Source organism: Panthera pardus, unplaced genomic scaffold (assembly GCF_024362965.1).
Source record: "Panthera pardus isolate Hobbes unplaced genomic scaffold, ASM2436296v1 HiC_scaffold_25, whole genome shotgun sequence".
NCBI classification, from domain to species: Eukaryota; Metazoa; Chordata; class Mammalia; order Carnivora; family Felidae; genus Panthera; species Panthera pardus.
In genome coordinates, this window is record NW_026526821.1 from 12850229 (window position 1) to 12874391 (window position 24163).

Consider the following 24163-nt stretch of genomic DNA (forward strand, 5'->3'; position numbering starts at 1 on the left):
CCGAAGTCGGACGCCCAACCCGCTGAGCCACCCCGGTGCTGCATAGCGGCCCCTATCACTTTAAGTGACAAAATGAACAACGTGAGGCCTTCGTGGGGAGGGGGGGGGGGCTCCAGAAGCGGATCCAGCGGCGGAATCCAGGGCGAAGAGTTTACTTGGAGAAAGCACTGAGGAGCCAGCACAAGCCAAGTGAAGGATTGCGGGAGGGGAGGGAAGGTGGCCAGGAAAGCTGAGCCAGCAAGGAGGTTGCCCCTGGGGGCCGCCGGGGAGGCGGCCTGGACCCCGTGCCTCGGTTTCCTCATCCGTCTCTGCACGACAGCTCGGGCCTGCCCTGCGCCAGAGAGAGGGCCCTCGGGCTACGAGACGCGGGTGCTGGCAGCTAGAGGAGGTGCCGCCGTGCGCCCCGGGGGCGAGGACCCAGGGATGTGGGTGGGGTCCGGGCGGCAGGTGCTGCCAGGCGCCCGTCTCCGCGTGGATGAGCGCGGAAGATGTGACGTGGAGAGAGCAAGTTGCTGCAAGCACGTCCTTTATGGAAATGTCGTAAACGCACGCAGAGCCCCGTTCTCCATGGCTCGTCCGTCCACGTGTGCGTGGTCGGCGGGCAGGGGGCACGCGAGGGAACGAGGAGCCCGGATCCAGGACGGGGGCGGGCGGTGCCTGGCGGCGAGGGCAGGCGCACAGTGGCTCACCTCTCTCCGTGATGCTTCATCTCTTCCCGCTTCCATGTGTGATACTCACACGGCACACGGATACGGCGCACGAATGTTGAGGACACGCCGATGCGGCTTCGTGTACACGCGCTGGCCTGTGAAGCCGCCTTTCAGATCAAGAAGTAGAAGCTTTCCAGCACCTCCCAGGACTCCCTCGTGCCCCTTGCCAGTCTGCCCCTTTCCCAGACTTGATGCATTTCTTTTAGAAAATGGCTTAAAGAGGGGCGCCTGGGCGGCTCGGTCGGTTGAGCATCCGACTTCGGCTCAGGTCACGATCTCGCGGTCCGTGAGTTTGAGCCCCGCGTCGGGCTCTGGGCTGATGGCTCAGAGCCTGGAGCCTGCTTCTGATTCTGTGTCTCCCTCTCTCTCTGACCCTCCCCCGTTCATGCTCTGTCTCTCTCTGTCTCAAAAATAAATAAACGCTTAAGAAAAATTATAAAAAAAAAATTAAAAAAAAAGTCAGACACGTAATTGACTTAGCCACCCTGGCACCCTGACAATGTAATTTGAAAAGTCAGTGATGAAACATATACAGCACCAATGGGATTTTTCAGCATCAATGGATTTTATCATAGGTAGCTCAACTTCACTCTAGATCTGATAGTTATACCTACACCTTCTAAAACTGTTATTGATAATAACGGATAATACTATTTACCATGCAACAAATATTGTTCATAATATTAACTCATTTAATAGATTCTTTTCATTTTCATGTGGAGATGTGTTATTACTTTAAAGCCTGCACTGGGGCGCCTGGGTGGCTCAGTCGGTTAAGCGGCCGACTTCATCTCAGGTCACGATCTCGCGGTCCGTGAGTTCGAGCCCCACGTCAGGCTCTGGGCTGATGGCTCAGAGCCTGGAGCCTGCTGTGGATTCTGCGTCTCCCTCTCTCTCTGCTCCTTCCCCGCTCATGCTCTGTCTCTCTCTGTCTCAAAAATAAATAAACGTTAAAAAAAAATTAAAAAAAAAAAGGCCTAAAGGAAGTTTGGGATAATGCTAAGATTTGCCAAATCTGGGTTTGTGGCTATTGGTTAGTATCTTTCTCCGGTCTTTTTCTACAACCTCTAGATACCATCATCGTCATCGTCATCAAAAAAGCAGAGGGGTGTTTGGTTAGACATGGGGGCAGGAGCCTGGGCAGCAGTGTGGCATGGGTGTAGCATGGACAAAGGTCCCGGGGCCAGAGCAGAGGCTCAGGCTGCCCTGGGAATCCTGAGAATGGCCTTGTCCCTAAGGGAGGTTCCCAAGACATGGCTGCTTTTGGCTGCATTTCCAGAACTGTCGAGGCTTGGACAAGGAGTCGCCCCCGAGGGTCCCCTGTAACCACCCAGCCTGCCACAGAGGGCATTGGCACGGCCTGGAAAAGCCGATCGTGCCTTGGGCAGCAAGGGCTGGGCCCGGAGCCCCTGCCCACCCATTCTTTCCGGGTCACCAGCTGCCCATTGTGCCCCTCACACGGGCCTGTTTGCGGCAACTCTGTGGGTGGCCCAAGCCTCTCATTGTCCCAGCACAATGGTGGTGGCTTTGCTTGTGTGAAGAAACCAGGACAGGAAGCCCGATCTAGGCCAGCGCTCCCAGCTTCCTGCTGTCCCCCGGCTGTGCTGGGCCAGCATGCCTTTGTCTCCCTCCAGTCTCAGGAGGCTGGAGGCTGGCCTTCCCAGCAGCGGCGTTGCCCTGATGAAATATCCCCTAGGAGCTCCTGTCCCCTGTCCCTGTTGTCCTTTAAAAGGGAAGGCCAACAGGCTTCTAACAGCCTACCAAGTGGCTTGAGTTGAGGCTCCTGCTGTGTGTCAGACACACTCCATCCCTTCCTTTGATTTTTGAGTGCTTGCTGTGTGCCAGGCTCTCCTCTCAGCCCCTGAGATACAGCTGGGTCAAGAGAGGCAAGCTCCCGGGGCGCCTGGGTGGCTCAGTGGGTTGAGCGTCCGACTTCGGCTTAGATCATGATCTCACCGCTCGAGAGTATGAGCCCCGCGTCGGGCTCTGTGCTGACAGCTCAGAGCCTGGAGCCTGCTTGGGATTCTGTGTCTCCCTCTTTCTCCGCCCCTCCCCTGCTCATGCTCTGTGTCTCCCTCTCTCTCAAAATAAGTAAACATTGAATTAGAAAAGAGAGAGAGAGAGAGAAAGAGAGAGAGAGAGGCAAGCTCCCTGAGGGCAGCTCACTTAATCCTATTATATTCTAAAAGGTAGGACAGTATTGCTATGATCCCCAGTAGTAAACTGAGACTCAGAGAGGGTAATGCATTTTCCTGAGGTTACACGGCAGGAAGGTTTGTTTTTTTTTTTTTTTTTCAATATATGAAATTTATCGTCAAATTGGTTTCCATACAACACCCAGTGCTCATCCCATAAGGTGCCCTCCTCAATATCCATCACCCACCCTCCCTTCCCTCCCACCCCCCATCAACCCTCAGTTTGTTCTCAGTTTTTAAGAGTCTCTTATGCTTTGGCTCTCTCCCACTCTAACCTCTTTTTTTTTTCCTTCCCCTCCCCCATGGGTTTCTGTTAAGTTTCTCAGGATCCACATAAGAGTGAAACCATATGGTATCTGTCTTTCTCTGTATGGCTTATTTCACTTAGCATCACACTCTCCAGTTCCATCCACGTTGCTACAAAGGGCCATATTTCATTCTTTCTCATTGCCACGTAGTACTCCATTGTGTATATAAACCACAACTTCTTTATCCATTTATCAACTGATGGACAATTAGGCTCTTTCCATAATTTGGCTATTGTTGAGATTGCTGCTATAAACATTGGGGTACAAGTGCCCCTATGCATCAGTACTCCCAGCAGGAAGGTTTAAACCCAAACTGTCAGTTTCCAAGCCTGACCTCCATTGTTGGATTGCGGTAAAGGTTTCATCCCAGCCATAGTCCTTTCTGATCTTGGCCCTTGCCTTAGGAGCTGGTGTAGATGACCTCACCTCACTCTTTTCATCTGTCATATGGGCTTTTAATGTAAGATGGAAAGGTGGGAAGTGTATGAAGACAGGAGGGCTTCTTAGAGGAGGTGACATTTGGCCTAAGGCCTGATGGATGAGAAGGAGCTGGCCCATGGCAGAGCTGGAGAGAAGATCCTGGTAGCAGGAACTGTATGTGTAAAGGTCCTGAGGCAGGAATGTCTCCTGGCGGGTGGAACAAACAGAATGGTAGTGGGGCTGAAGATTATCTAGGTGTGGGGTGATGGAGTGCTGGAAGGTGTGGTCAGAGAGATTAACTAGGACGAGATCATGGGGGCTTTATGGGCTGCGGAAGGACATTTGTTTTAAATTTTTTTTTTAACGTTTATTTATTTTTGAGACAGAGAGAGACAGAGCATGAACGGGGGAGGGGCAGAGAGAGAGGGAGACACAGAATCGGAAGCAGGTTCCAGGCTCTGAGCCGTCAGCCCAGAGCCCGACGCGGGGCTCGAACTCACGGATCGCGAGATCGTGACCTGAGCTGAAGTCGGACGCTCAACCGACTGCGCCACCCAGGCGCCCCAGGACATTTGTTTTAAAGTGTAGCGGGAAGCCAGGGAGAATTTTAAGCTGCGGATTGACATCTGATTTACCTATTTAATAGGATCCCTCCGGCCGTGTGTGGAGAAAGGACTTTGGGGACAGTGAGGGGGAACAGGGAGGAGGTGATGGATGTGGGGAGAAGAGCTTGGATTTTTTAGTGCCTGTGGAAGGTGAAGCTGAAGGCATTTGCCGATGGACAGAAGGTGGGGGGGGGGTCCCAGGGAAAGAGAGGGGTCGAGGGTGACTGGGACAATTGGGGGGTTTTGACTGGAGCCCTTGGCAGGCACAGGTGCTGTTGATCAGGCTGGGAAGAGAGCTTGGGTGGTGTGGGTTTGGAGGGGGGCTTGGGAATTAGGTTCCAGATGCCCCCAGGCACCCAGGCCGAGCTGTCCAGTCTTCAGGGGAGTCCAGGCTGGGGATGTAAACGTGCTGGGAGGACTGGGTGAGGCTGCCTTGCTGTGTGTCCCCGACTTTCCTCTCCGTGACCGGCTGTGTGAGCCACCAGTGCACCACCTCCCGGGAGACCCGAGCCTGCCGGTGGCCAGGGCCCTGCGACAGCCACTGATGTCCCTCAGGTGATGGAAACGGGTCTCACAGCCGTCTGTGGAAGGCCAGCCTCCCCTGTGCCCTGCTGTCCTCTATCCTGGGTGTCCCTTCCATCTCCCGCCGCTCGGAGCCCTCCCCAGACAAGCATGGTCACGCGACACGCACTCTTGATTAACCCTCAGCCGGCTTCTGCGGTGGGGACACGGTGCCCTCACCCAGGCCTCACTCGCAGAGTCGCCACTCTGTAATCAGCTGTGGCAGGAAGGGCAGCTGGCAGGCCACCCCAGCTCATCGTGGCCCTGTGGCCGTGACAGCACCGTGAAGTCATTTCCTCAGGGGATGTCACATGGCTGTTGCCGGGTCAGCCTGGGTCCAAGTCCCAGAGTGGGGCTGACCGGGCAGAGTTTGCCGTGAGGGGACTGGCCTCGGTATCCCCGGGTGTGTCGGCCACCCCCCTCCCCTCCTTCAGGTCCGTCCCCCGCCACCCCACCCACACCGGGGCCAGGCTGCTGTCATTTCTCATCGGCATGGCTGCGCCCCTCCGTTCTGGTGCCCCCACTTTCGCGTTTGACTCCTAAAACCCGGTTCCCCACGAAAGCCACCGATATTTTGCCGAGATTTAAAAACGGAGAGACTTTGCCTTAAAAATCTTACTTTCTGGCTTCTGTTGAAAACAGATCCCAGAACACCTGGCGGTGCTGGGCCCGCGCCTTCCCACCTGACCACGCTTGGAAGGGAGACGCGGCTGTCCCCTCCGATGGGACGTGCTTGCCAGCTCCCCACAGTCCCCGACGCTCCCCTGCCTTCGTCGTCTGTCACATCACAGGGGAGAGAAGTGATTTCTCTATTCTGAGCCCCTGAGAAAAGTGGCAGAATGGCTGTGCTCCGTCCAAACATCAGGGTTCCGGGCAGCTGTAGAAGAGAACGAGGATGCTGTCCGTGTAGGGGTATGAAGGATCTCTGGACAGTACTAAGTGGAAAAGCAGGTGCAGCACGTCCTAGGGATGCTGCTGTGTTTTGGTGTGAAAAAAGGAGAAAAGTCAGAATACGTGTATGGGTGGGGCGCCTGGGTGGCTCAGTCGGTTAAGCGTCCGACTTTGGCTCAGGTCATGATCTCACGGTTCATGGGTTCGAGCCCAGCATCGGGCTCTGTGCTGACAGCTCAGAGCCTGGAGCCTGCTTCGGCTTCTGTGTCTCCCTCTCTCTCTGTCCCTCCCCTGCTCATGCTCTGTCTCTCTGTCTCTCAGAAATAAATAAACATTAAAAAAAAAAAAGAATACATGTGTGTATATGTGAGTATTTGTGTTTGTTACTTTTGCATAAAGATTCTCCGGAAGGTTATGGAAGACACTTGTAGTTCTGGTTCCCGTGCGGGGGATGGAGAGGAACTCGATGCCTTAGGGCTCAGTGTGTAGGAGAAGAGACTTGTATTTTTGACTTTTTATATTTTCGACTCTCGAACCATGTGAATGTGTTATGATTTAGAAGTTAAATTTTTTTTAAGTTTATTTATTTTGTGAGAGAGAGAGAGAGAAGGAGAGGGAGAGAGTGGGAGGGGCAGAGAGAGAAGGTGGGGGGTGGAGAGAGAATCCCAAGCAGGCTCCACACTGTGAGCGCAGAGCCCGACGTGGGGCTCGACTTCATGAACCTGTGAGATCGTGACCTGAGCCGAAATCAAGAGTCAGAGGCGTAACTGACTGAGCCACCCAGGAGCCCCTGGAAGTTAAATTTTTGAGAAAGGGGAAAAAAGAGAAAGGGAAATGAATTATAGTTTTAGAGGGAGAGCAATGGGTAAGGAAGCAGATGGGGGCTCGTCTCCCTGAGGGCAAGGCTTTGCGGGTGTGTCTGCACAGGGCCTGGTGTGCGAGATGCTCAGTAAACGTTTATGGACCGAATGGGGGTGAGGCATGTTCCCGTGTGTTTTTTAACGCAGAAGCCGGGGAGGTTTTTCCTTACTCCCCACCCAAGTTCCCGGACCGTGGTACCTCCCGTGTCCTAGGTGGCGTTTGAACGTGTCACCCTCCTTTCAGGCCACCCCGGGGAGATCAGAGGCCTGGCTGCTCACCTCTCCCTGCTTCTCTTCCCCCAGGCATTCCTGCATCGCATCCGGCAGAACGTGGCAGACTCCGTGGAGAAGGGCCTCACGGAAGAGAATGTCAAGGTGTGGATCGCTGGGCCAGCCCCTCTGCCGCTGTGTGCCTTGCTCACCACAGCCATCCTGTCTTCCAGTCTTCTCTGTGCCAGGCCTCCTGGCGTGGAGCCAGTGGAAAATCCCTTCCCGAGCGCCCCTGGGAGCCTGGCCCCTCCAGCTGCCCTCCCGGCGGCCCTGGCCCGTGCCCCTGCACCGGACATTGAGTGTCGAGGCAGAGCGGCTGAGCAATTGGGTCCGGCCTTCGTCTTGGCTGCGGCTCTGGGGAGTTTCGGGAGGACGTCAATAGGCCCTCTGTGTGCATGGCAGAGGCCCCCGCACTCGCCAGGCCCGGCTTTCCAGTGTGACCTCACCCTCTGGGAGGCTGCCTTTAGTTCTTGGGGCTCCAGGGTCCTGGTCCGGGGGAGAGGGGAGACAGCGTGGGGTGGGTGTCAGAGGCGGCCGACCTGGGTAGCACGTGAGGGACTTGGTCAGACAGGATGTTCTCCCCACATGTGCCGGCTAGTCTGGACAGCAGCCTTGCAGTTGATAATTCTGAGCTCAGTGTTTCGGGTAAAAAGCTGAGGCTTTAGATGCAAAGAGATGTTCAGGGTCACTGCATGGCCGGTCCCCGATGGTGCTGGGATTTCGGCATTTTATGCATGCGTGCGTTCATTCATTTATTCACTCCTTCATTCAGCAAATATTTGCTGAGGACCTGCTGTTTGTTTATCACATGTATTTATCACAGTCTGTTTCTTTATTGCGATTCAAAAATTATGATAATTTTAAATTGTAACTTATTTCAGTCTTTAAAAGATTACTTTTTTTGTGAGATATATAACTCACATACAGTAAAGGGTGCATCCTCTGTGTCGGACGTGATGCAGTTTCACATATGAACATGTCTATGTAGCCATGATCCAAATGAAGACAGCATTTCCTGCCCCAGCAGGCTCCTGTGTCCCCCTCCCAGTAAATGCCCACTCCCCAAAGGTAACCGTTGATTAGTTTTGTCTTTTTTTAATTTTTTTTATTAAAAAAATTTTTTTTTTCACATTTATTCAGTTTTGAGAGACAGAGAGAGACAGAGCATGAGCAGGGGAGGGGCAGAGAGAGAGGGAGACACAGAATCCGGAACAGGCTCCAGGCTCTGAGCTGTCAGCACAGAGCCTGACGCGGGGCTCGAACCCACAAACCGTGAGATCATGACCTGAGCCGAAGTCAGACGCTTAACCCGCTGAGCCACCCGAGCGCCCCTCAATTGGTTTTTTTTTAAAATGTTTTATTTATTTTTGAGAGAGAGAGGAGAGCGTGAGCGGGGGAGGGGCGGAGAGAGACAGGGAGCGAGAATCCCTGACAGCACTGAGCCCGACATGGGGCTCGAACTTACTAACTGTGAGATCATGACCTGAGCCGAAGTCGGATGCTCAACGGACTGAGCCACCAGGTGCCCCAGTTATTGATTAGTTTTGCACTTTTATGCAAAAGTGAGCTTTTTCACGTCTGGTATCTTTTCTCACTGTTACGTGTGTGAGGTTTGCCCATGTTGTCATGCGTAGCTACGATCCGGTCTTTTTCATTGCTGGGTAGTAATCCATAGTGCGAGTGTCCCATAATTTACCATCCGTTCCCCTGTGGATGGATATTTGACTTATTTCCAGTTTCGGGCTTTTATGACCACACAGGCTGTCATTTCTTTTGGGTACACGCTTGGGAGACAGATGTTCATTTTGAAATTTACAGCCATCCCTTGAGGTGAGTGTAGTACATAGTGTGATGTGTATCTATCATATCTGTCCTCAACGTAAGCAGATCCAACCGTGTGCACTGGGCAAGATGAAGGGAGAAAACCAAGCAAATAGTGCGGGTGATTCTTCCAGCCACCTCCAGGGTGAGTGTGTCCTCCAGGGCTGGCGGAGGAGGAAGGGCAGAGACTGAGGAGTGGTCTGCAGCCCAGCCTTCCCTGCCCACCTTCAGGCCATGTCCCTCTGTAGACTTTCTGGTACATTCCAAAGGTCCATGGGCTTGGTCTTCATTCCTGGAGGTCTGGACTCACCTGTCCCCTTCTCAGCAGGGCTGTCCATGGCCCTCTGTCCCACCCGGGGACTCTCTTCCTGTTTTCCTTTTGTCCTTAGTGCTTCTTACCCCCTAGAAAACTCTGTTTTTTTGTTTTTGTTTTGTTTTTTAAATAGGCTTCACGCCCAGCATGGAGCCCAACGTAGAGCTTGAACTCAAGACCTTGAGATCAAGACCTGAGCTGAGATCAAGAGTTGGACGCTTGGGGCGCCTGGGTGGCTCAGTTGGACGGCCACTTCGGCTCAGGTTACGATCTCGCGGTCCGTGAGTTCGAGCCCCGCGTCTGGCTCCGTGCTGACAGCTCAGAGCCTGGAGCCTGTTTCAGGTTCTGTGTCTCCCTCTCTCTCTGCCCCTCCCCCACTCACACTCTATTTCTCTCTCTCTCAAAAATAAATAAACATTAGGAAAAAAAAAAGGAGTTGGACGCTTAACCAACTGAGCCACCCAGGTACCCCCTGGACGGTTAAGCATCCGACTTCTGCTCAGGTCATGATCTCACGGTTTGTGAGTTTGAGCCCCTCGTTGGGCTTTCTGCTGTCACCACAGAGCTCCCTTCAGATCCTTTGTCTCCGCTCTCTTTGCCCTTCCTCCGCTCATGCTGTCTCTCTCTCTGAAAAAAAAAAAAAAAAAAAAAAAAAAAACATTAAAAAACAAACACTTGTTTTGGTTCTTTGTTTGTGGCCTGTCCCCTTCCATTAGAATGTCACCTCCATGAAGGCAGGCACATGTCTGTTCCCTGCCGTATCCCCGAGGGCCTCTAACAGTGCCTGGCACACAGTAGGTGCTCAGTCAGTCAGTATTTGCTGAATGAATGAATAAAAATCCCAGAGGGAACCACAAACCAGTCGTAACACTGGTTACCCCTCCTGTGGGCCCCAGTAGGATGGCTGGGAGGAGGGACTTCTCAGAAGCTGGATTCATTTTACTGTGCTTTAGTTTTTGAAACATCTGAGGACCTTCTTCAAAATTAAATAAAAAAAAAATGTACCTCTTTTCAAAAAAAATTTTTTTTAATGTTTATTTTTCACAGAGAGAGAGAGAGAGAGGGAGAAAGAGACAGAGCATGAGCAGGGGAGGGGCAGAGAGAGGGGAGACAGAGAATCCAAAGCCGGCTCCAGGCTCCGAGCCGTCAGCACAGAGCCTGACGCGGGGCTCAAACTCATAAACTGCAAGATCATGACCTGAGCTGAAGTCGGACGCTCAACCGACTGAGCCACCCAGGCCCCCTCACCTCTTTTTTTTTTTTTTTAAAGGGAAAGAGGATTTATGCAGTTCAAAAGGACCTTAAGTAGATGAAAGTCTTCTTAATTCTTAGTTCTCCTTCCCAGAGGTCCCTGCAGTGACCAGCCTGACTCTTCACTCAGATAGGCTCTGCTTTCTTTCCTCTGGAGAGGAATGGCTTTTTTTTTTTCTTTTGAAACACAGACGGGCCCATGCTGGAGTCTTGTTTGCCACTATGATTCCCCCCTCCCCCACCCCCCCAACTTAACAATATATATTAAGGGTCATTCCAGGATTGCATGTCTGTATATACAGATCTGCAGATTCTTCTTACAGACTGCATAGTATTTCACTATGTAGAATTTACTTAATTATAATCAGGCCAGTTGATCCAGCTATCTGATGAGTCCCCCCTTTGGCCATTTGCCTTTTCCCCAGATTTTTGCCATTGCCGACAAGGCTGCAGTGTGTCCTTGGCTCTCCACCAGGCTCTTCACCTTGGTGTTATTAACACTTTGGGCCGGATAATTCTTTGCTGTGATGGGCTTTTCCTGTGTATTGTGTTTAATAGCATCCCTAGCTTGTACCTATGAGATGCTGGTAACATCCCTTCCCCACAGTTTGTGATGACCACAAATGTCCCTAGACATTGGGACATTGTCCCACAAATGTCCCCTGGGGGGCCAAATTGTCCCTGGTCGGAGACAACTGGTTGCCAGTTAAATCCTAAAATGTAGAATTGTTGGGTCAGGTTGTATGTGCATTTCAAACTCTGTAGATTCATTCAGGGGAAAAGGCAGCCTTATGTATTGTTTGTGAAAGTTTAGACAGCATATTGAAAAAAGATTTTTTTTAATGTTTATTTTTGAGAGAGAGCGGTGGGGGGGAGGGGCAGAGAGAGAGGGAGACACAGAATCCGAAGCAGGCTCCAGGCTCTGAGCTGTCGGCACGGAGCCCGACGCGGGGCTCAAACCCACGGACTGTGAGATCATGACCTGAGCCGAAGCCGGACGCTTAACTGACTGAGCCACACAGGCACTCCTATGCATATTTTGAACATCCTTCCCTATTGTACTTTCTTTGGCCACATCACATGATGGGTGCATGGAAGGACCCTCATCGTTTTAAAAATCAAGTCTTCTGATCCAACATGCTCGTTGTCGACCATGATGAAAATTGTGATGAATGTCTTAATATCTAGTTCCCTGCATGCTGAGTGTGAACCTCCCTTCTGCTGCTTAGTGGACTGCGTGACCTTGAGAATATTAATTTATTTTGGGTCCCCGTTCTTCATCTATAAGTGGGGGATGACGGTAGTTTCTGCCTCATGGAGTTACACAGAAAGTTCGATGCCGTAAATGCATGTAAAGTGCGTAGCACAGGATTAGGCATGAATAAATGTTGGCAGTATTTTGTTCTAGTTATTTTCGTTAGTGGCTAAACTGGCTGCAGTGTATCAGTGTGCCTGTTGCATCATATTCTCGTCTACACTGGGGGTTATGCGTGTTTTTATGCTTGATTTTGCGCTCCCTCTGTGCCTTGATTGACTCTATCCTCGGGCCTCGCTTTTCCTCACAGATCCTGTTCTCGAACATCGAAGACATCTTGGAAGTTCACAAGGATTTCTTGGCTGCCTTGGAGTATTGTTTACATCCTGAGCCTCAGTCTCAGCATGAACTTGGGAACGTTTTTTTAAAATTCGTGAGTACGGTGCCCCAGCCCCTGTGGGAGCCTGTAGCTTTGGGGGAGTGGGCTTCTTCCCCAGCCTCCTCTGCAGGCCTGTCTGGGACACGGAGAGGCAGGTGGCAGGCAGGCCCAGCCTCTGCCCACAGGAACAGGGGGAAGCCGTTCGGTCCCTGCAGATTAGTGCTATTTGGGCTCCTTGTGGAACGACCATGTCCTGGGGTTCCCGTGACCTCCTGGCCTGGCAGGACCCTTCTGCCGCAGAATGACCAACAGGGTAGCCAGTGCCAAGAGGGTGGACCTGGGCCAGACAGAGCTGGGTGCGAGTCCCAGCTTGGCCACCCCCCGACCCACGAGGGTGTCTTGGGTTCCCACTCAGCTGCTGGTCGGAGAGGCCGATGGCTTTTCACAATAGTCTGTCTCTTCCTGCAGGATTCCCGAGTTGCTTGGAATAGTGAGAGAATGGTTGGCGGGAGGAGGGGGTGGGCACCCTGAAACCTGACCACCACCTACTGAGTTGATGGCAAACTAGCACAGATGTTCTCTTTGTGCCGGGTGCTGTTCTAAGTGCTTCACGTATTTTAATTGATTAAAACTTCACAACAGCCTTCGACGGCGTGCATCGTTATTGTACTCACTTTACAAACAGGGGGACGGAGGCCCAGAGAGGGTAGATCATGATTCAAGCTCACACGGCCAGGGAATGCGGGAGCCGGGACTTGGGCCATTGTAATTTGGCCCCAGGGCTTATGTTTTTCATCACCTTACACGCTAAGTTTCCTGAAACACATCCTAAACACCTACTGTGTGCCAGGCGCTGTACTTGGCCCTGAGGAATGCCGCCCTAAATAAGACAGATTTATTGTCGCCACCGTGAGGCTCGTAGGCTGCAGAGACGGAGGGCCCCAGTGCAGATGGTGACCCGGGTTATGAAGGATATAAAATACAGATGTGCGAGGAGTGACAGTGCTCGAAGTTGCTTGAAATTGGGAAGTCAGGGACAGGATTGCTAGACGGAGCAAACAAAAACACCCATGACATCTGAGCAAATTGGCAAATGAAAGATAATTCTTTAGTGTGAGTATGTCTCATGCACTGTTTGGGACACACTTCCAGTAAGAAATGATTTGTTGTTCCTCTGAAATTCAGACTCATCTGGGTGTCCCGTGTTTCTCGTCTGGGTGTCCCGTGTTTTATCTGGCAACCCCGACTGCCTCAGGGCAGGCCTCTGGAGCATGGTAAAGTGGGATGATCTTGGCGGGAGGGGGGGTGGGGGTGGGGGGCGGGACGTTCCAGAGGGAGACCCTCGCGAGGGCAGAGGCCCTGGACCAGGTGTCCACGGAGGGGAAGGCAGGCAGGCTGGTGTGGCCGGTGCAGAGTCAGTGATGGAGGGGGTGCAGGGATGCCGTGGGGGCAGATCCCATAGAGATCTCCCCCTAAGAATTGCAGGTTTTTAGCAGGGTCGTGCGGTGTGAGTGGCTCTCGCCCCCTCCCTGTAGCTGTGCAGATAAGCGGATAATACGTTGGGGAAACCCTCGCAAAAGTCAGGCCGGGATCTCACGCTTCCCTCTGCGATGGGGGAGGCGTCCACGTGGCCAGCCTCCGCCTGAGCCTCGGTCTTTTTGGGTGTAAAGCGAGTGGTCTGGAGCAGATGGTGTCCGTGGAGGCAGCGAGGCTCCCGGGCCGTTGCGGGCGGCAGCCGTCACCTCTGACGATCCGTGAAGCCTCCCCGGGGGCTCGACCCTCTCCCCCAGCTGTCCCAGCTGGCATCTGTCCACTTCTCCTCCTTCACGTCCCAACCCCGCAGCCACAGGCTCCCCGCCCACCACATCTGTGTGTGCACAACTGCTTGTCCCTTTCTTCTTGGCACAACAATCAAAGCCCCATGTGGGGCCCCTGGGAGGAAATTGAACACTTGGGCTCTGAGCCGTCAAAAGCAGCATTTCCATATCTGCAGGGTCTGGGGCCCCGAGACACAGCTGGGATTAGGCTCCAGGCAGGGACAGGGGAGTGATGGAGCCGGGCATGGTTTTGAGGAGGGGGTGTCTCCATTTGCTAAATTTAACTTCTCCAAGCCTCAAGTCCTGGTCCCCTGCCGTTTTCACAAGCTGAAGGAGAGGATGACAGAGCGGAAGAGGGGCTCGGGGGTGCCTCCCCTCACTGCAGCCACGGCAGACATCGCTAATCAATCACAGCATTCTGCCTCGGGCTCCCTGGGGTGGGGGTGGGGCTTGAGACTCCTTCTCACCAGTTCCAGCCAGTGCCACTCTTTGATTGGGGTTAGCGCGTGAGAATAAACAGATCTGCCTCTGCTTTCTGGCCCAGTCTTTTCAGGGTACAGATGGAGGTGGACAGGGAGACCCTGTCACCTCACCAGGCTTGGGTCCAGTTTTTCATTTTCTCCCGCCTTTCAGAGCGTGCATTTATTAGGACTGTCTTCATTGCGAGTGATGAAAACACCAATTCAAGTAGGCTTAAGCCAACAAAAAAGACTTTATGGCTCATACAAACGAAATATTCCAGTGAGCGGGATTTAGGCATAGCTGGATCCAGGGCCCCATATGGTGTTTCCAGGACTCGGTCTTTCTCTTTAGGCTCTGATTTCCTCTGTGTTGGCTTCATTCTCGAGGGGTGGGGGGCCGAATGCCTCACAGGGTGGCAGACGTGGCCTTTAGCAGCTTCAGGCTGACAGTCTGCCAGCTCGGCAGTGACAGTTCAAAGAGAGCCTCTCTCCACAGTAATTCCAGCATGAGTCACTGAGGGCTGTCCTTGGCCCAGCTTGGGGCACATGGCCACCGTTGCCAGGACAGGGGACTCTTTGATTGATTTGGCCTGGGTCGTGTGCTCACTTGCGGTGCCTGGGAGTGGGGTGGGGTCAGTGGGCTCAGTGGAGGAGGTGGTTCCCAGGGGAAAAGTTGGGGGCCATGACCAGAACGAACAAGGGGGAATGGGTGGCGGGTGGGTAAAACCAGGCACGTCCCAGCAAAGAGCCGAGGCCGCGGCTGCAGTGGACCAGGGTCCTTTAGAAGGAGCGGGAGCTGGTTTGAGGTCTGTTGGGCTCCTCTTAATTCCTCCTGCTTCCTTGCCTCCATTCATCAAGTCCTCACGATGCCTGCTCCCTGCTGGCGACTCCAGTCCCCACTGGCACTACAGCAGTGACCCCAGCTGATGCAAGCCCCGCCCCCACGGGGCTCACAGGGCAGGGGTGGATGGGGGGAGGTGGACGCTGCACAGCCGAGAAGGGAGACGTACCTGAGGTCAAGGCCTACTGCCTTTCCCGGATTCTGCCTGGTGCCTTTCCCTGCCGGCCTTTTCTAAACCTGTGAACCCACTCAGCTCCCTTCCTCCCCACTTCGAGTCTCTTCTTTTCACCATCAGAACCTACCCACCCAGTGCCCCACCCTGTTCACAGACCTGTTCACCCGAGGTCCTGACGATGGTAGTGAGAGCAGCCTCAATGACAGCAACACTAATACCAGCCAAGACTTAGTGAGTCCTTGCTCTGGACCATTCTAAGCACTTACAATGTGTTTACCTGATAATCTTGCCAAACCGCCTCTTGGTGGGGAAGCCGTTATTGTCTACAATTTACGGACAAGAACGCAGAGGCTCTGAAACATGACATGCCTTGTCCAAGGCCGCAGAGCTGGCAACCTGGGAAGCCAGACCGTGAACTTGGCTGGAGAACTTGCGATTGCACGTATGAGGTTGAGGTTGATGCCGCTATGGTCTCAGGGGCTCTGGTGTCTTATCTCTGAACAGCACTAGTAGGGGCCCCCCCAGTCGCTAGAGCTCCTTACATATGGTTGGGACCTCCTGCTGTCCTTCATGTGCTTGCATTCAGAGCCCAGCCCCCCCATAATAGAGCCCTGCGGGCCTTCTCTGCAGGAGCAGGCCTCAGGCGGGCCACTTCCTGTCACCTTCAACCAGAAAGGCCCTTTCTCTCTTCTCTGCAGCCCGCCTCCCCGTGGTCCGCAGCTGAGGCCTGGCTCCACCTGTGTCTAGAGGCCTCCCTCACATCTTTTGTCCTTGCTTGGGTGAACCCCTGTGGTGCAGACCTCCTGACCAGTCTCCACGGGCCTTGATGGTCCCATGGGCTCACTGGAGACCAGTGGAAATGGAAAGCGTCCGCTCGGGCAGTGTGTGTGTGGGGGGCGGGGGCGGGGATGCTGGGGTCCCCTTTTCCCCTTCCCTGCTCTTGCGCTTCTGCAGACACTGGGTGAGGGAGATGGTCGGGGACTCTGTGTGTTTCCGTGTGCATGCAGACGTTGGTGGTAGTGTTTGGAACATGTGGCTTGTGTCTTGTAACATTTCAGGTCATTTGTGGCCGCTCCTTGGAGGTAGGCGTCAGGGCCGTTTCTCCCGGATGATCCTAACGTTGTCTGTTTTGGTGTTTTTCTCTAATATTCATGTTTGTCCATTGTGTTTGTAGCTAATACTTTTCGAGGAATTTTGAAATATTATATAGAGTTCATCGTGTCCCAGTTATATTAAATATTAAGTTATTTACCCCACCAGCAGCGCAAGCGGTGAGGGGCTGTTATCATGTCTGTTTGGCGGATGAAGAAACCAAGGCATAAAGAGGTGAAGCAGGTTGTCCAGGGTCACACCCGCTACTTAGGGAGCCCGGGGCTGGGTTTCCTACCCAGGTGGTCTGGTTCTCGAGTAACTTTTTCATCATTCTCTGCAGTCCCGTCTGAGCTTTGTTTGTGGTGTTGTGGCTTGGGTTTTGTCCCCCTGTTGCCTCCCGCTCCCATCCCCATCTTCGGTCAGGCCCCGGAGCTTCATGGCAGCAAGGGGGAGTTGAGAGAGGCTGTGAGACCCCGGGCTCGGGACTTGGCCTTGGCTTTCCCACGTGTGAGTGGGGCGGATCCAGTAACCGCCTGGCAGGTTCCTGCGAGGACCGAATGGGTTCACCCTCTTTCCAAGAGAGTAGCGCTCCGTGTCGGCCAGTGGCTCCGGCTGTGGGCCCTTTGCTGTTCAAGGCGTCTGCTCAGAGGGTGCACACAGAGCCCCCAGAGGCGAGCCCGGGCGGGTGGGGGCGGCTTACTGATTCTGAAACCCATCCTCTCTCCTCTCTGGTTTTCTGCTTCCTGTAGCCGCCCGTCGGCAGGATGACTGGGGGGTTTGTTTAGAAACAAGATGAGTTACTTGCTTTGTAGACCCACCTCTTCCTTCCTTAGCTTCTTGGGGTCTCCTGCCCAACCCCCAGTGCAAGGTCAAGGCCCTTCAGCCCTTCCTGTCCAGTGGCTTTACCCAGGACATCCTTGTTTAGGGTTTGGCGGGCTGGGAAGCAGTATTGTGTGAGCCTTTTGGAACCAAGAATGTTCAGTGCAAAGCTTCCTGTTGGTCCCAGAAGCCCTGATGGATGGTTACAGACCTGGTGACCCACAGATGACCTCTAGATTGGAAAGAGTCCGACTTGGGGCTTAGGGGGCATTTGGTGGTCAACAGAGGTATCCCCTTGCCTCAAGGCTATCGCTGCTATGTGGCAGAGACCAGGGATCTATTTTCTCCCCCACATTCCTGAGCTTTATCTAGATTCTTTACGTTCGTATATACAGGGCATTGCACGTGGTAGGTGTTTAAGTTCAGTTATTTAGCAAGTGTTCATCGAGGGGCCTACTGTATGCCAGGCATTGTGCCAGGGTCTGGGAATACCTCAGTGAGCAAGATGGATGTGGTCCACTGCCTTCAGGGAATGGACTACCCTGCAGAAAAGACAGGTAAACAAATAATCTGAATAATTCCAGATTATACCTGGATGGCTGCTTTAGGATAATCCAGGTGGCCTTTGAGGAGGTGGAATTTGAGTTGGAGAGTAGTCAGGCCTGGGGGCATAGTGTTCTGGGTAGAGGAAATGGCAAGTGCAAAGGCCCTGAGGTAGGAATAGGCTGGCAAAGTCAAGGAGTAGATAGAACGCCAGTGAGATGACGTCAGAGAAAGACAGGGTCATGTATCTGGCCCTTGAAATTCATAATCAAGTGTTGGATTTCATTTGTAGTGTAATAGAATACCACTGGGTTTTTGTTTTGTTTTTTTTTTTAATTTTTGTTTTAAATGTTTGAGACAGAGAGACAGAGCATGAGCTGGGGAGGGGCAGAGAGAGAGGGAGACACAGAATCTGAAACAGGCTCTGGGCTCTGAGCTGTCAGCACAGAGCCCGACTCGGGCCTCGAACTCATCAACTGTGAGATCATGACCTGAGCCGAAGTCGGATGCTCAACTGGCTGAGCCACCCAGGTGCCCCACCACTGGGGGGTTTTAAGCAGGGGTGTGACACAGTCTGACTTGTGCTTTAATACTAAGGGTGGACACTTCTTGAGCTCCTACTATATGCTGAAACCTTATGTTTTAACTCATTTAATTCTTATAACAACCCCATGAGTTAAGGCCTATCAATAACTCCACTGATGAGGAAACTGAGATACGGAGCGGTCAGGTACCTTGCCCAGGTTCACGCTTGTAAATGCAGAGCCGGGATTCAATCCCAGGCTGCTGGCTTGAGTCCGTGCACTTGACCCTGGGCTGTGCTGCTTCCTGAAAGGTTACTCAGGCCGCTGGGTGAAGAATGGGGACAGGAGTGGAGGCTGCGAGGCCGGCAGCGAGTGGGAGCCACCTTACCTGAAACCCCTCCTGCTGTGTGGTCGCTCAGGCTCTGGGCTAGTCCTTCCTCCCAGGCTGGCCCAGCTGTCAGCACATCTCAGAGCACCTGCTCTCCTGCCTCGGGCTGTCTCCCACAGGCTCTGTCCTTGTCTTGCAGAAGGACAAGTTCTGCGTGTACGAGGAATATTGCAGCAACCACGAGAAGGCCCTGCGGCTGCTTGTGGAGCTCAACAAGATCCCCACTGTCCGTGCCTTCCTCTTGGTGAGTTTACTTGTCTTCCACTCGGCTTCGGCCTTGCGAATCCCTGGGCGCGAGAGAGCTTCGCGCTGACCCGTGCTGCCCGGGTCGGCTGGGCATGACAGCTGGGGTAACGCTGGGATCGCCGAACGTTCTCTGGAAAGGGCCACATGTTTGCCTTTCTGCATCATGCGCTCTCTGTCACAGTGACTCAGTTCTGCCCTGGTAGCATGGAAGCCGCCATAAATAATATATAAAGGCGTGAGCGTGGCTGTGTTCCAGGAAAGTTTATTTACTAAACAGGTGGAGGGGTGGATCCGGCCCTCGGGCCAAGTTTGCCAATTTCTGGTCTAAAGTCGTGATCCTGAAAAGAGTGGTGTCAATGGTAGTAATAATTGTATTATTGGGATTATTTAGTTATGAGTGAAAGAAAGCCCAGTTAAAATTGGCTTAAGCCAAAAAAAAAAAAAAAAAAATGCATGGGTTCGTTTTTCTGGGAAGTTTAAGACCCCGGAGGGCTTCAGGCACTGAAGAATCTAGGTGTGTAAATATGTCATCAGGGACATGTTTCTTGGTTCTGCGTTGCCGCGCCTTGGTTCCATTCTCAGGGAGGCTGTCTCCTTGGGGTTGCCAACGTGGCCTCCAGCAGCTTTGTGCTCATACCTCTGATAACTGAGCAGCTTTAGGATAAGAGAGCTCCCCTTGGCTCATCAGTAGTAACAGCAAGAATCCTGGGTCTGATGCTCATTGGCTCAGCTTGGCTCAAGACCCTATCCCTGAACCAGTTGTTCTGGATGGAGGGGTTGGTTGTTGCTGATTGGCTACTTCTGGAGCTGGAGGGTAGAGTCAACTCTACCCAAACCACCGGCCCTAAGGGTGGGGTGGAGCCCGAGAGGGCGTTGGCTTGCGCTTGTGGAAGTAAGCTGGGACTAGATATGGGTCGGGCCACACCCCAGACATCCGTGTCGGCCTTCGCTCTACAGGCTCTGTAGTTGCAGAGAGCTTGGCTTGTGGATGAAGGTTCTCATTTGTGACTTCCTTGGGGCTTTACCAGCCACTATCTGTTGTGTATGAACTAAGATATACATTTTTCTGCTCTGCAGACATGCCAAATCACAGCGGTTTCAACGAGATAAATGTTTCTCTTTCATGTTAGCAGTGCGGATATAGACAGTCTGGGGCTGGTATAGGGGCCCTTGTGTCAGGAGCCAGTGCCCTAGTGTGCACCCTCATCAGCAGGGTGTAAGTCGACTTCTCACCACTTCCACGTTCCAGGTAGTGGGATGCAGAAGGGCGGGAAGGAGGGCCTGCCCTTCTCCTCTTAAAGGCATAGTTGCACACATCTCTTCTACTCACATCCGGGACCTAGTCACACGGCTACACCCAGCTGCGGGGAAGGCTGGGGCATGTAGCTGTGTGCCCAGACGGCAATAATGTTGCCGTGGAAGAATACCTTGGGGGACACCGCATAGCCTTTGCCACAGGTGATTGTGATGAATCTCAAATCTTCAGCGACTTCCTAAGAGTACGTGAAAAGTGATTGATGTTCTCGTGGGTTCAAATCCTGATCTTTCTTTTGTTTTTTTAAATTTTTTAAAATGTTTATTTATTTTTGAGAGCAAGAGAGAGAGTGCACACAATCAGGGAAGGGGCAGAGAGAAAGGGAGACACAGAATCCGAAGCAGGCTCCAGGCTCTGAGCTGTCAGCCCAGAGCCCGATGCGGGGCTCGAACTCACAGACTGTGAGATCATGACTTAACCAACTGAGCCACCTAGGCGCCCCTCGATCCTTCACTTCTAAATCCCCTGCTCATTCAGTCAAAGACCAACACTCCCGCCCCCAAGTACTGTTTTATTTCCCAAGGGCACGTAGAGAATAGAGCACACAAGAGTAGAGTGGCTTCGGGCCACAGCGTAAGGAGTGTTAACCACGCGCCCAGAGAGCCAACCTGCATGATAAAATTCTTACCTGTACTTCTCCCTGATGCACAGTCTCTGACAGAGTGTTCCCAGAATTTTGATTCAAAATGTATGTTTCCTTCACTAGTGAGCTCCTGATGCTTGTGGTCCAGTTGCAGTGAGCATCTGAGGAAAGGCAGATGGGTCAATGGATTTCCTTTTGTCTCAAGTGCCTTAGCATTCGGGACCGATGCCGTTTGTTACTGCCATCTGTATCTTTACGTTTCCAGTTTTGTACTTATATTCATTCAAGAGTCTGGGCCAAAAGCAGAGCTGAAGTCGCATAGCACAAGACCACACACGCGACCCTGTTTCGGTGACCCACCTGCTGACCTTAGTCCCACAGTCCCCGCTGCCCGGGCTCTATCTAGGCCTGGCTGAGGGTCCCTCTTTCTGGGGGTGTCCTCTTGGGCTCAGCCGTGTCTTGAGAAGCAGGAAGAGGCCAGGATGGTGTTTGCAAGGGCGTGGGAAGGGAAGGGCCTCGCTCTTTCTTTCCTTCCTTCCTCTCTGTCTCCTGCAGTCTTCCTGGTGCACCAGGCTGCCGTTTTCCTAGCGACAGCTGGGCTGGGCCCGATCGGGCAGGGGGAGGACACATGGAGTGCCAGCAAGCTCGTCATCTTTCCCCCTTTTTGCTGGTGTCTCCCAGCTTTTGGCCACCTGCAGGAGAGCTGTCTTGAGTCTCTGATGGAGTGTTAACGTCGCGAATAGACAGGCTCTGGCTTTCCGCTCATGACGTGCTGTGTGCTAGCTGAGAGATAGAATGGCGACTGCATCATTCTGTGACTCAGTTTTCTTGTCGGTAAAATGGGGGTAATGTGTTCGCTTACTCATTCATGCTAAGTGCTGGGGAATAGCAGTGACCAAGGCAAGAAAAGTCCTCCCTCTCGTGGAACAGCTATATTCTAGTAGGAGAAACTTACGTGATATGTCATGTGGTATGAAATCCCCCGGAAGAAATAGTCCCCCATTAAGGATGACAGGATGTTTTGAGGGAGTTAGAAAGAGAGAGCGGCAAGGAGTATCTGGGAGGAAAGCATTCCAGGTAGAGGAATTGTAAGTCCCAAGGCCCTGAGGTAGGAGCCTGTTTGAGATAGAGCTAGAAGCCAGGGTAGCTGGAATGGAGAGTATGGGAGGAAGTGAGATCAGAAGGAGGGAAAGGGCTAGATAATGAAGGAGCATTTGGATAATGGGAGGGATCTGAGGTTTGTAAAAAGCTTTTTTATCGCAGCGTACATGTAGTAAATGCACTCACCCGAATCGGTTCTGTGAAGGAGGAGAATTTAGAGAGAGAATTCGCTGAAGTTCTTCCCATTGTGCCTGGAGTGTGATCTTGCTGGAATAGTGAATGGCAACTCAGTGCGTGTTTGCTTCTCTTTTTTTCTCTTAAATGAAAATAAAGCGAAACAGGAATTTGGAGTGTTTGGGGGAGAAGTGCGGTTGGCAGCTTTGACAGTTCTGTGAAAACCCCTTGATCCCGGACAAAGAGGCCGGCCCTTCTCCCGCCAGGTCCTGGGGGCTTCTGGAAAGCACTCCGCTACCCCCAGGCTCCCCTCTCTCTGCCCGGAGCTGACATCACCAGGGCAGCTTGTGCTGAGCACTGGCTCAGAGGACAAAGGCCCGAGTGTGAACAGTGTGGGGCCTGGCATCTCCCAGCTGCCACAGCTCCGATTCCCCATCTGTGCCTGGGGGAGGTGCGGGGGCCACGCAGCTCCTGTCAGAGCCGGGGCCCTGGGGGCCCTGGGGGCCCTGGGGTCTTGCTTCTCCAAGGAGAGGGCCCCTTGAGATCCCTGGAAGGCAGCACCCCTGAGTCTTGGACTTGCTGTTTCAGTTTTCTGTGCCAGTTGTCATGGGGGGGGGGTAGTACCCCTGCTTTTGCGGGGGCCGCGACGATGAACTTTACATAGAGGCAGAGCACGAGGCACAGAGCCTAGCACGTGGTAAGTGCACGGTAAATGTTCCCTGGTCTCATTTTCACTGCAGTATAAGCAGGGAATTTGTCTGCTTTGCTGGGCAGGTTTCCTCGTGCTTGGAACTGTGCCCAGCACATAGCAAGCACACAGTGTAAATTCGTGGAATGAATGAAGGAATAAATGAATGAATGAATGAGAATTCTTTTTCCCGAGAGTTCCTGTTTCGTTTGCAGTCTGCCAGCATGGTGTTGAGGAGGAAGGCGCAGATTGTGGGATGTGCTGACAGTTTGTTCATCCTTTGTGTCATTCGTTTGTCCATTCATTCATTCATTCGTGCATGCATGCATATATTGGGCACATAGTAAGCCCCAGGGACAGGACTGTGAGGGGCATGGGGAGGGACCCAGTTCACTTTCCAAATCCTGTTACCCTCCCTCTACAGAGGTAACTTCTCCCCCCATTAGAATTTGGTTTATTATTTTTTTTCCACCCATGTTTTTGTGTTTCACTACAGATGTGTTCTCCATAAGCAATGCCTGGTTTTGTGCGTTTTTATTTTATTTTCTTTAGATATTTATTTTTGGGAGAGAGAGAGAGAGATCACGCACGGGAGAGGCGGGGGGGGTGGGGGGATGGAGGATCCGAAGCAGGCTCTGTGCTGACAGCAGAGAGCCCGATGCGGGGCTCGAGCCCATGAACCCAGAGATCGTGACCTGAGCTGAAGTCAGATGCTTAACCGACTGAGCCAGCCAGGCGCCCCTGTGTTGTGTGTTTTTAAAAGCTTTCTGTAGATGGGTTCATACCATGCACATCCTCTGGTGTTTGGGGTCCATCTGTGTCCCTCTGCGTACTGTCAGGTCCCCCGTTTTTACCGCCATTTAGTGTGGCAATTGTGTCAGTCTACCATAGGCATAGTTTCCCAGTCTTCAGTTGATGGTTATTTTTATTATTTTTTTTAGAGATTATTTTTAATTATTTTTACTGTTTATTTTTGAGAGAGAGCACGCGAGAGCAAGCTGGGGAGGGGCAAGAAGAGCGGGACAGAGGATCTGAGCGGGCTGTACCCTGTCAGCACAGAGCCTAGTGTGGGGCTCGAACTCACAAAACGCGAGCAGTTGATGGCTCTTTACCTCGCTTTCCGTTGTTTGCTATTCCACACGAGGCAGTTTTGAACGTCCATGCTCCTGCGTCTGGTGTGTGTCTCGAAGCTCCGATAGTTCCTATAGATCAGGACTTAGCAAACTTTTCCGTAAAAGGCCAGACAGTAAACATTTCAGGTTTTGTGACTGCATGGTCTCTGTTGCAACTACTCAGCTCTGCCGTGGTGGCTTGGAAGCAACCAGATATGGCACGAAAGCAAATAGATGTGGCTCTGTTGCAGGAAATCCTTGGTTACCAAGACAGGCAGTGGGCAGGATTTGGCCCACGGGCCGTCGATTGCCAGCCCCTGATCTGGGCTTTGTGCTGGCTTGAAGAGATGCATATTTTCATTTTCATCTCCCCTGGGTGTTGCTAAATTGCTTCCAAAGTCTGTCGCGGTGTTTTAAGAGTGCTCCCCATGGTTCTTTGAAGGTG

At 52.7% G+C, this 24163-nt stretch overlaps 1 protein-coding gene across 1 annotated transcript in view; it reads left to right on the forward strand.

Annotated features, from left to right (window-relative positions):
• The window catches only part of PREX1 (phosphatidylinositol-3,4,5-trisphosphate dependent Rac exchange factor 1), a 184921-nt gene that overhangs the window by 73703 nt on the left and 87055 nt on the right, over positions 1-24163 (forward strand). Inside the window, exons 2-4 of the mRNA XM_019458211.2 lie at positions 6854-6925; positions 11771-11893; positions 18639-18743. Of these exons, the coding sequence (XP_019313756.2) occupies positions 6854-6925; positions 11771-11893; positions 18639-18743 (300 nt within the window). The remainder of the gene's footprint in view (positions 1-6853; positions 6926-11770; positions 11894-18638; positions 18744-24163) is intronic.